Source organism: Galleria mellonella, unplaced genomic scaffold (assembly GCF_026898425.1).
Source record: "Galleria mellonella isolate WM207_F2 unplaced genomic scaffold, CSIRO_AGI_GalMel_v1 utg38, whole genome shotgun sequence".
Lineage (NCBI taxonomy): Eukaryota > Metazoa > Arthropoda > Insecta > Lepidoptera > Pyralidae > Galleria > Galleria mellonella.
Window position 1 is genome coordinate 6,499,824 of NW_026442090.1, and position 12,822 is coordinate 6,512,645.

General features: G+C 31.4%; 2 protein-coding genes and 1 long non-coding RNA gene across 5 annotated transcripts; 2 read left to right on the top strand and 1 right to left on the bottom strand.

Moving 5' to 3' along the window:
- On the top strand, positions 1 to 3,900 carry LOC116413669 (uncharacterized). Of its 2 annotated transcripts, XR_004224220.2 has the most exons (5): positions 1 to 568; positions 721 to 795; positions 1,812 to 1,865; positions 2,276 to 2,360; positions 3,367 to 3,900. It is a non-coding gene; the product is annotated as an uncharacterized LOC116413669 (long non-coding RNA). The 2 variants fall into 2 exon arrangements; XR_004224218.2 differs by lacking the exon at positions 2,276 to 2,360.
- Positions 3,901 to 4,311: 411 nt separating this feature from the next.
- Positions 4,312 to 5,526, bottom strand: LOC113523007 (uncharacterized). Its single transcript, XM_026908870.3, has 2 exons — positions 5,040 to 5,526; positions 4,312 to 4,765 (listed from the first exon to the last, which is right to left on the bottom strand). The coding sequence occupies exons 1-2, from the start codon at positions 5,441 to 5,443 to the stop codon at positions 4,312 to 4,314; spliced, it is 858 nt and encodes a 285-aa protein (XP_026764671.2). The 5' UTR covers positions 5,444 to 5,526.
- Positions 5,527 to 7,425: 1,899 nt separating this feature from the next.
- On the top strand, positions 7,426 to 12,095 carry LOC113522677 (integrator complex subunit 14). Of its 2 annotated transcripts, none has more exons than XM_026908443.3 (10): positions 7,426 to 7,722; positions 7,884 to 8,038; positions 8,731 to 8,866; positions 8,970 to 9,082; positions 9,913 to 10,105; positions 10,423 to 10,520; positions 10,612 to 10,707; positions 10,821 to 11,007; positions 11,130 to 11,278; positions 11,704 to 12,095. In XM_026908443.3, the coding sequence occupies exons 1-10, from the start codon at positions 7,536 to 7,538 to the stop codon at positions 11,938 to 11,940; spliced, it is 1,551 nt and encodes a 516-aa protein (XP_026764244.2). In that variant the 5' UTR covers positions 7,426 to 7,535; the 3' UTR covers positions 11,941 to 12,095. The 2 variants fall into 2 exon arrangements, with proteins under 2 accessions (XP_026764244.2, XP_026764245.2); XM_026908444.3 differs by having other exon boundaries at positions 11,133 to 11,278.
- Positions 12,096 to 12,822: the final 727 nt, after the last annotated feature.

The window sequence follows — 12,822 nt, forward strand, 5'->3', positions numbered from 1 at the left end:
TAATCGAATTATCTAGTTAATTTATAATTCAAATTGTAATATATTTATTCATTAATTATATTAGCGATCAATATATAATACAAATACTACACTATAAGTTATGTTTTAAGATTAACTATAGCTACTTACTTTCATGGAAACTATCAGAGAGGTAAAATGTTACTCTAGATACTTGGCACTGCCCTCATTGTTTTTCGTAAAATGAGTTAGTTAGAAAAGTTGCTAGCCAACCTTAATTTTTATTTGCATTTGGCCTTTCTGTCGGATTATGATAATCCCGCCATTAATTGTACCTTAAATTTAAGTAAAGAGGATTTAAACAATCTCGTAAACTTAAACAATTCCTTCTAAAAACAAATTCTTACTACCTATACTCGTATAAGATAGGTGAATAAATTTGCAGGAGTAATAAACCTACTTCATTAAAAAAAAAAGAAAAAACAATTTGACGCCTTTTAAAATAATAAAATAAATATTCTTAGTTTACTAAGCTGTCAAATAGACTATATAATCATAATTAATAAAATGTAGAACAGTAAATTTTGTAATAGACAACTTATTTACCAAGGTACAGAATTGACTTCATTAATTTACCTTTATTACAAATTTTCTAATAACTTTAATATGTTAATATTATAATTTAAGGTTAATACATTATTCATAACTTATTGCCCACAGCCAAAAACATTTAACGTATAGTAGCAATTTTTCTGTCCACAGCAGTAATATCTTCATTTGCATGATGAATACTTATGAAAATTTGAATACCTCAGCTTAATTTATCTAAACTCATAGGTGAGTTCTTGATGAAATCGTCGCCTTTTATTGGACAACTTGTAATTGTATAAATTATATTTTCTAAGCAACTTCAGAAAGAATTCCCAATGTTATACCGAATGGTATTATTTTGTGTATATATATGTTACATGATCTCATCGTAAATCAAATTCTGAACCTTTCAATATTGTTATTGTAATCCATAAATTAGATACTAATTAACCCTAGTTAATTTCATAACACTAACATTAATTATTATGTTAATGTACATAGTTCTCAAGCTATGATACCCTATATTGTAAGTCTTTACTAGTCAATTAATGTATAAATAAAGGCAGGCCCAAACTTCTAAATTGACCTGATCGTAAATCGACTTTGAAATCAGTAACAACATACCTACCACTGCACCGCAGAGATATCTTTTTAACAAATGATCTGCTAACAAAGGCCTCGTTTCTGAATAATTTTATTTAGTCTTTCAAATGTAATTAATACTTCATTATTCATTCCCCGCTTAAACTAAGCAACATGGAGTCTTGTCCCTCGGACTAATTGTATCTAATTTATTTTAAAGTATATTCATATTTTATTACTATTAAAAAAACGCAACAGATAAATACATACAGAGAATTTTAGAAAATCTGCTCGTGTTGCACACTTACGAAAAGATATCACATAATAAAATTTTGTATAGGAGCTTCTTTTTGATAGGCACTCCTTATATTTCTTTTTTCTACAGGTACCGTAACTTTTAGATTTAAGATGTACTTTATTATAAAAAATATTATTGATAGGAAATGAAATGTTTTGTTTTTAAAGTTTTATTTACTTACTATACTTACAGTATCCAGTAACATATTATTTGCCTATAAACCAATAGGTAGTGAAACATTGTGTGGGAGTGTAGAACAAATTACCATTTTAATTGTGGACGCCAGAACGTTTTTGGTGCGTAAGCAAGCATTGACAGCGCAATGATGGCAAACCTCTGGAAAATCACCGTCCTACTGATACTTGAATATGTATCTTTACAGAGTATCAACAATATACACAGCCGGGTGAAGTTACGCATTCATCGACTAATTCATGTATGTACCATGCGAGAACATTTCATAATTAAAAATCGATTATAAATTCACGATTACGTAGCACGATTATTTCCTAATCACTGAATGGGCTAAGGGCAATAGATAAAACTAATTCAGTATTATTAGTTTCTAAATTGCTCTGAGAGTCTGAATCAATTTTCACTCATTAGTTGCTTTTAGGTAATACATGTCAAAAAGACATCAAATAAATCGAACGACATTTAGCAAACGCATACTGTTTATAAAAGATGTATCAGTTCAAATAAGAAACTTTACACGAGCATATGTGAATGTATCTATAAAAGGCCGCTTATATGTAACTTGGACTCTGCAGGGTTACTACTCATGTGTCACTAACATCCAATCGCGCGAATGACGAGATTTTAATCGGTTATTGTAATTTTCGACAGCCTCCCAATATTAAATGCGTTAAATTGAAGCACAAGTCCATCACATCATAGGACACTATTTATGTGCCTATACATATTAAATAGGGTAAGTGACAATAATATGTCCAGTCACTTTTACTTATAAACCTGACATATTAAGGTGATTCTCACCAAACGACTCGCATCGGATCGGATCGGAACGGATTTTACAATTTTTAAACGCTATTAAATCATATACACAGTATTTAAAGTCTATATTACCCAGCCACGCACAGTAGTTTGGCCGCGGACATCTTCAGCGAAACGCGATCATAGCCTAGACTTTACGACACGCAAACGACTCCATTCGCTTGTCGTTGTATCCGATCGCATACTTTCGGCTGCCGTCGCGTGCGTTCAAAGCCGTCACTGGCCGGCATCGCCCTTTTTTTCTCCTCTTTGTTTTATGATTATTTTCTTTATGTTCTAATGAAATAGTAAAAATAAAACTGTTTACTAGGCGCAGAAACGTACCTATACGTTCGCAAGCGACAGTGCGAAGCCTATCATATCTGCCGAATGAACACCTGTTCATATCCTTTCCGATCCAATGCGATGCGAGCCCTTTAGTGGAAAACATCCCTTGTAAAATAATAGATACTTTTTACAATACATACCCACTCTAAATATAGTTAGATTTTCTATACAATAAACTATTTAAGTTTATTTCTAGTAATTATTGGAATTTAACTCCAGTACGTAATGAATCTTGTCGTGTACTCGTATATTTATTTTACATCAATGTAATCTCTCATGACAGATCCTCCGAATGTGCAGATTCTAAATCATATATAATGATACTCAAAAATATAGTCTTTGTCTAGACATATAGCCATCGCGGAATATGCTTCACCTTACGAGACATATTCGTACAATAAGGGGGTTCTTTTTATGGGTACCCGCCTGCCCTATTAATATACACTAGCAAATACCAGTGAGGGATATTAGCGAGGAATCCTCCGACAATGGTCCAACTAAACTGACTTGACTACATTCTCATCTACTATCTCTCAAAGTTAATCTACGCTAAAAAATATATATTATCTAAAGCAGTTTACCCCTTTTTTAATTAGTTTGCAGGGCATCAAACCACGGTATGTGGTAATTCACTAGTATGACATCGTGTATAAGAAACAAATCGATCGTCAAAATGACACTTGATACTACAGGCTTGAAAAATCTTCGTTATGGCAACAGTCAACTAGTCTACACAGTATTGACACTTCTAGTCATTTTTGGATTATACCTGTTAACTAAGAATTGGAAAGGCTTCACTAGCCCAGAGGAGGTGGACCTAGGATACTTGCGTATTTCGACATATGCTCACGCTTGTCGAAAACACACTCGTACCCATAAGCATGAATGTTAATTTGGCATTAATGTTGATTCTAACATCTAATGTAATACACAAAACTTCAAAGTTATTGCAAATGATAAATGACAAACGACCATAATTAACAATAGAATTAGATATTTTTTACTACTTTTGAAGCACTGTTGCCAATATTATTATATAATTTATATTTTCAGTTGCATTTTATTTAATTCGTAAGTAGAAGAAGGTAGATGACCTTCTACCTGTATATTATTATTTAAAAAAAAGGTGACTGAGTGATCAACGCACAGCCTAGACTGCAGAAAGAAGTTAAATTTTTGCACAGGGGTTTTCTTTTTTATGTAATATAAGTGAATACTAAAAAAAGATTTTTTCAAATAAAAATAGAAAAATAAAAATGTATATTAAAGTTCCTTAAACTATTTTTCACACTACCCTCGCGAAAGTGACAATCTCGAAATTATCGCAGGAATCCCTGGATACAAGTGGCATGGGATCGTACTATGTAGCAAATATGAAGAAGATGATATATTCATAATAAGCTTCACGCATTTTTTTAGACCTTCATTCCTTAATAGGTATGACATAACAGAGGATGAAAGTAGGTAAGGTTGATTTCATTCCTATTTTATTGAATATAAAAATCAGATTCAAACATTATGAATAAGGGCACCTGAGTAAATTAAACTTCAGCACCCAGGTCACTAATTTCGTGTCGCACTACGTTTAGGTCCGCAAAACAGGCTGATTTACTCTGACCCGTGTGATGAATACTTGTTGAAGCTAGCCCGAAAAGGTATCCATTTTGGATGAGCAGATCACCAGCACGTACTGGACATCGCGCTAAATCTTTCACGCAAATTATATGTTTCTTATTTAAATTTTTAACTGGTGGATTTGAATCATATTGATTAGCAAGGGTTGCTGGTTGGCGTGATAATGTTTTGCCCATATGCAGAGGTCTTCCAATTATGTAAGCTGTCGAGTTCCAGTCTATTTGCTGACCAATCCGTATAATTTTTGCACAATCAACAATGTTTTCGTAAATGTATAGAAGAACTAATGTATTACCTATTACACCATCGTGTTGTATTGGTTCGACGGCGTCAACAGAAAATCTCTTTTTACAGCGAGGTCTGTAACAATATTCAAAACAGATGTATACACCTAAATTAGAATTATTCATTTCAACTACCTCAAAAAGAAGAACTCGACTTATGATGGCTTGAAGCCTAAGGCGAGAATTTTGCTCACGGCGCAATGTCTAAAAGGAGCTTCACTATGTCAATTTACCTGTCATAATAGCTATCTAGATAATATAAAAATGAAACGACTTTGCCAAAGAACAAAAGTAACTAGTGTAATAACATTATTAATTTAACTTTATAAATTTATCTATAAATAGCTTACTCAGCAAGACTTCCCAAACGTAGAAGTATGGGTCCAGCTTTTACACACATTCCGTTAACCAAAACCGCCGAAGAACTTATGACTGCCCCTACACATAGCAGTTGGTGCGTTGATGCTAAATGTATCCTAGCAGTGAAACTGTAGTCGTCCATCTTTATAAGATGACATTTAATATCATTATTTATTATTTTAGAATATTGGAACCCTTTGTAATGTATACAGAGATTGTTAATCACGCACGCTGCTATTCCCGTAAATATAACTGTTAATAAAGTAATGATGCCTACTTTACTCTTGGTAGAACGATCATCCCAGGGCGTATTTAAAAAATTATATTTAAATTCATACTCTTCGACAGTGTCTTGCTCAACAATTATTGTATTATTCTCCTTAAGATCTTCCATTACAACTTTGAAGTTTTATATGAAATCGTGTTATTAAGCAAAAATATAAATTATTACAAAACCACATGGATGTTGAAAAACATCCATTTGGTCATGAAACTACATAAAACAAATTCTGGTTGCATAGATTCAATAATTTTAATCTTAATAGGTATCTTAAGTTTTAATTCTGATTTAATCAATTTTAATGGAAATCTGTAGGCTGTAAATATTGATAGATTAGAAATATTAAAAAGGCGCCATGAATTTCTAAAATTTAAATTTAACACTACAGCGAAATCTTTAATCTAATGACCCATATGAGATGGAACTTCTAATTTTTTAAGTCAAAGTTTAAGCCGAAATTATTATAAAATATGTTTATGATGATACATAAAATAGTAAATTAGCTAAATTACTCAATTAAAATATTGTGTTAAGATATAGGTTTTGAGAAATGAGGCCTTGGAAACGACCCATTTGTTTGCTCCAGCTAGAGAGGCAGGATAGTTTTTATCCCGATAAAAAAAAATTATTCGGTAGGTAGCGAAATAAGGTGTGCTAAGTCAATTAATAATTCTATAAATATCTAATTTACCTAAACTTATTTTTTCGTTAATAACTTCTAATTAAAGTAAATAAAATTATGACGGACCTTTTGATAAAAGGACGGAACTCCGTTTACAAAATTAACACCTGGTATGTATAATATATATACCTATTATAAGAATATGTAAAGTGATGAATCTAAGACTTCAGGTCAGTACTAGGTAGTTAGATCAGTTTTCTGAATAAAAATATACCTATAGTCTTGATTGGTTAGTGCGATTAACACTCGGTTCAATGATACCTTATAAAAGCTGCAAATTATTCCAAGCAATATCGAACCCTTAAATATAAGGAGTTATTTTTTACTTACTACTGCGTATTATTTTTAAGAACACAACTAGTTATGAAAACCAGTTAACTTACAAGGAAAACGTAATTTTAAAAAAATATTTGACTTAGTAGCCACGGCTCATCTTCTGCAATCGCACTAGTTAAAATCGACATGAAGGTCACCTCCATGGTTACCTTAGACTCTAAATAGGGACCATTAGGCAGAAGTGGTTTGTTAGTAGATAATGAAAATAGTGGTCCCGTTGTTAACAATAGGGGTTATATTGTTAACGCGACCACTAGCTTAATTTCCATGCAATCCACCATGCTTAATTCTTAATGAATTCGTCGCTATTAACTAACTGACCTTACTTCATTCTCCTCTATAATCCCTCATTGATACTCTGCTAGCATATAATACCAATAGCACAAACATGGTTACCATTCCATTATCATTCCTAAAAAATAGTGCCCTTCAATAACTTTTCACAAAAATTTTCTTCTGCTGAGACTCAAAGAATAAAATATGGGCTTTCGAAGTTGTCTCAAGACGTGTTTAAAATCGATAATAATAATCAATAAACTTATTCACGTAGCTTATTTTGTAATATGCTCATGTAACAAGAAAAGAGTTATAGAGATATGGAGAAATTAAAATCTTCCCCATATTTTATTTTTTCTATTTACCTAAGAAATGTTATAAACAAAAAAGTTTTCGATGATTTGTGTTTTAATAGGTTAAAAACCTACATAGTTGACTTATATTTCTTTGTCTTGTATATAATTAAGGATAACGCCTGTAGTACTGTCTCCTATGCCTAAATCATATAAAATATACGTATAACCATATTAAGATTTAGTTATATGAATACATTTATAGTTGTATCAATTGCTTTTCCTATATATTTATAAGTATATTCTCATATGTACAAGTATATCCTTCATATCCTATAAATATCCTAAACCTAATCCTTAACCCTTCTAAATTCGTTTGTGTTAGGTATTTTTTTACTACTATCGTTTCCCCGTTTTGTTCTTGGCAAAATACCCTAATATCGGGGTGAACGCCACAAAAGAAAAAAAAAAAAGATAGTTGTCATTCATATATTTGACAGTAATATGCAATGTAATGTCATTTAAATGTCAATTTTGTAACTTTATATTTTTTCTTTAAATATGCTGCTAATTTAATAAATAAACAGAACAAACACCTTTGAGAGAATAAATAAACAAAATGCCTACAGTAGTACTACTCGATGTCTCTTTGTCGATGTCTCGACCGGTGCCTACATCAGACACAACCGAAAATCATACTCGTCTTACCATTGCTTCGACTGCTATAAACACATTTTTAGATTATTTAAGTGTTCATGCAAAATTGGAATACGTAGCTCTAGTTACTTACTCATCCCTATATGAAGGTAATATTACAAAAAACTACCCCTAAAGGTATCCACCAAACAAGTACTTACGACTTCATAATATATCTATAATATTTGTAAAATTACAGAAAGAAATTATGTATATGCAAGTTAAAATACCTAAAACAAAAAAAACTTATTCATAATTATTTTTTTTACAGTATCTGTCCCATTTACACGTGATTATGACCTGATACGCAACAAACTTCCTCTTCTGGAAGAAGGTGACAAGACATGTATAGAGACGGCTTTGCTTGGAGTAAACCAACTCATACTCAGTGAATGGGGATACCAAACACCTGTACAAACTATAATAGTAAGTTTCTTTTGTAATTAACATAAGATACAAGAAAAATAAATTACTATAACTTTATACATCATTTATTTTTCTTGAATGAATAATATTCAAAAGTAAAAGAGTAATAATGCTAAAACAACACACATAGAAGTAGCTGAATGTATATGGTTATGAATTACAGCAAGATTAAAAGGAAGCTTATCTTAACAGAATTGCTAATTTACAATGTCTGTAGTGAATATATCGTAGTTGAACACACAATCTCACTTGTGGGTAGTTGGGGGTTTAATCGCTACACAAGCATTTACATAGGGTTTATTTAAAGGGGAAAGATTATCTGGTACCCACCCCAAAATTGTCTTATACTTACCTCAGAATAAACAGAGAGAGAATAAACAGATGTATTTACATGTCTAAAAATTCATATAGCCAAGCCCCTTGCAACATAATCTTAAATATACCAATGAGTATTTGTATCCAATAAATTTAAATAATTATATTTGTCAAGTGTTTTCTGTAGATAGATAACATATGTATACGTACTAAAAACATGCATAGTTCTAGGATTAGGATTAAATTGTAATATAAAAACATATTTAAAAATATTATAAATTGTTGTTACATCATAAACAAGTTTTAGACATTGTTTTTTATTTATTTTAATCATTAAGACTTATTTTCAACATGACAATTTATTTTTCAAATTCTAGATAACAGATGGCAGCTGTGGAGTTGGTGCTATTGGCAGAACTCGCATTATACAAGCATTGCCTTTGCCTCCATCTTATCCCACTAGAATACATGTTTTGCCAATAGTATCTCCACATGATCCTTGTTTACAACAAGGTAATATACATATTTTTTTTTATTTTGTATAATATTACATAGTCAAATATAAGAAGAATCATAAGTAAAAGTAGAATCATAAAAACATATTTACTTGTTTCAGCAATGCCACTATATCAGAAAATTGTGGACTTAGCTACAGGCACTGCTAACAGTTCAAACCTTAGCATTTCATGTGGTGCTATATTTTGTCCAGACCAGTTATCTGTACCTGGGGTTAGTAATATATATTTATACTACTGAAACTGTCAATCAAGCTAATGACCCAACTAATAAAACTGTTTTTTTTTTTTGATGGGTGAAAATGGTAATGTATCCCCGCCTGCGCTAATGGGATATGCTGGTGGAGCACCAGTGAAGGGTGATAGATGAGAATGAAAACAGACCAGTTAGCCCATCATGATGAATTCATCAGGAATTAACCATGATAGTTTCCAGGGAGAACCGCGAGGAGGTTGAACTGGTTGAGTATATTGCTAGCAATAGGATATCAGTCTCCATTACTAACAATCCCTTTCCTCCCTAATAAAACTGGTTATCTTATTCTGTATACAGCATAAATATCACATATGCATTACCACTCCTTGACAATAATATATACAATGCCCCAAATAAGAGGCTTAGTGTAGAAAAATCCAATTTATATTTACCACCCCATGATATATCTCAATGAAGACTTAAACAGTATAATAATATGATCAAATAATAATATAAACTGTATAATTAAGTCTGTTCCTCAAAAAAAAAACTTGTTCATGTTTACATAAAAATTAAACTACTTATTAAACTAATTTTGATAAAATTTCTATGGGTCCAATCAGTAAGTATATTCTTTCAGATAAAAAAAATTCTAAATCCTTACAAGTGATCGAGTTTTGAGGCAGTAGACTCAAAAAAATGCAGCCAAATTGAGAACCTTCTTTTTGAACTTAGTTGAAACCTGAAAGTGTCAGTATAGATAAATTGTAATTACACAAAATTGTCATGACTACACAAATATCAACCATGTGGATAATTGCTAGCTCCTATTTTCATTATTTATTCAGGCAATATCAGCAATGACCCGTCTCTGTGAACAATACTATCAGGAATTCTGGTGTACACTCAAATGTGGCCAATTGGAATCCAGAGTACAACTATTTCCAGCACCACAAGCAGCTTTACATGACGGCCTTGTTGCAAGCTACACAATAGCACATCAACTGCATGTCGTCGGCTTCCTACATCAACAGGACCTTGGTAAAATATCTATTATCTTGAAAATAAATTGAAATTTACTTATTCCTCGGTAATTCATCGTAACATATATAAAATTAGGAAGACAGAAGTAGGTAGGTAGTTCATGTTATATCAAATATTACTCAAAAGTAAGAGTTGAAAAATATCTGGCTACTCCATCTGAAATTGTAACTTAAGTAAAATTTGTGTGAAATTTAAATTTATTCCTAAAGTAATTATTAATAACAGATATTATTAATTTAAATAAAAATAGGAATTTTTCATTTGATCGGTTTCAACCTTCAACCGTAAAATTGAAATACCCATGAATTTTGTAGGTACACCAATAGCGATAAGTAAACATCTAGTGATACCTCAAGCTCAAGCAGGTAGTGCGGCTAACAAAGAAAATTATGAATCAAAAACACCAACAAAGGTAATAAATAATAAAAATATATAGTTTACTTAATTCCTGAGTTAAATCCTTATAGGATTTAAAAGCAATAATACTGTCAATATTATTATAGGAAACTTCCAGTACTGACGGATCAGCCACTGAAGAAGATATGTCAGATCCAAGCAAAGTACCTAATTTCTGTGTTCTGCTCCATGGTGCCTTAAAGGTAAAAATAGTGTTATTTATTTTTATTAGAACAATGTTGAATTTTAAAAATTAACTTTTCTTCGATTCGAACTTACATAAGTATAATTTAAATATATGCTATTTTAAAAACAGGTTGAAAGCATGACAGCAATAGTTCAGTTAGGTTCGGACTGGTGGGGCACGCTGACAGCGTGGTGCGAAGCGTCCAGGGCTCGCCGCTCGTGCCTATTGCTCAGCGTGCTGAGGCCGGGAGTCTCCGCTGCGCCTTGGCTTGGACCTTTAGATCAACTAGGCCCTGCTGACGATAACACTTCACCTGGTAAGCAATTTTTTAAAATCAATATGATTCAACTGTTAAAATGATAACATGTAATTTTTTGGGAAAAATTTTATGTGTCATTAACTATATGATTATATGTACATATGTATATAATTTTATAGCAGAGCCGTTCCCTATCCGGTCGTGGCGGTCGTATAGCAGCGGTGGGTCGGGCTGCGCATGGGCCCGTCCGCATGCTTTACTCGCTGATGTACAAAAAGTTCTGCGTCATGCAAGAAAATTACCCGATAAAACCCAACATCTTTATAAGGTACTTATTTAGTTACCCAAAACACTAAGAAAAATTTTGTAACTTTAAAAATTTTGTATATTTTAATATATAATATATCTTTATATAGAGTAGTAAAGTCGTTTAAAATTGAATCTAATTATTTTGGAAAAATATTTTACTTACTTTTCCTTAGTATATACGTGACGCGATATCTTCACTAATTCTGAACCTATGAGAGATAATGGTCTCAAATAAATTTTGGCATGACTGAAATAATAAATTCTGTTTATAAAAATGCTGCAAATGATTTAAAAAAAACGAGTAGGTTCTTAATTTAATAAAATATTTTGTGTTTACGTTACACAATATCTGTACCAATTCCAAACAAGATTAGTAACTATTTCTTATAATAACCAAAAAAAACGTATATACTTGATTTAATCTATTCTGTTTTGTCATTACAGGAGCTGAACCGCCTTCGTAGAGCAGCTATCTCGCTCGGATTTTCCGAACTTCTTACTTGTGTGGGTAATGCTTTAGAGCGTGAATGCGCTGCGTTACCGACCTCAGCGCCGCCGGAATGTGCGCTGCAGTTAGCACATGCTGCCGCTGCATTGCGCGATCCACGGACAGCATTAGATATCAAACACGTATTACAGCCACTCGCTGCAAATTTTACTGTCACATCAATGTCTCATTAAATTCAATTCACAGTGGAGTTATGCATGCCATAAAATATAAATATTTGTAAATAAAACTAATTTTTATAAGACTTTCTAAACTATTAAACTAAGTTCTTATTCTGTACAAAACTGATGAACTATAAGAAATAGATTGAATACACCATCTGCATCTGCATCTGCATTTTATTCCCAAATATATACTAACTATATGCCTAATAACAGTAAGTAAATAAGATAAAAAATAGTGGAACTAACAAAAACAAAATATTGGGCATTAAAACTTTAAAATTTTGATTTAGAGAATCTGAATTCAAAATGACCTGAATAGTTGTATAACAAAATTAAAAATATATATATATATCATATATATATATATATATATATATATATATATATATATATATATATATATATATATATATATATATATATATATATATATATAAACTCAATTATAAAAAAATTATCTAATTGCATTATTTCAAAACGGCTGTCCCATGTTTTTTTTTTTTTATGGCGGGTTAGCCGATTAATTTAAAATGAAATTGACTGGCAAATCTAGATTGGGGATACATGAGCATGAATGATGAAATTCATCCCATAGTCCGCTCCTTAATTACTCAAGTCATATGTGAATCTAAAGATCATTTGCTTTTCATCAATCCCTAGACGGATCATCAAAGTAATTAAAAAAAAAAACAGTTTGACAGATATATCACTTATTTTAATTTGCAACACTTTTGAACATTTACTGCGCATTGCCAGAATAAGTATTTTTTCCCATTTCTGGGTAACCTAAATCTTGACTATTAAAAATTTTTAAAAAAATGTAATTCTTAAAAAAAATATATAATTAAGGGTTTTAGTTAGTTAACTTGATAAATGTTCTAATATTTAAAA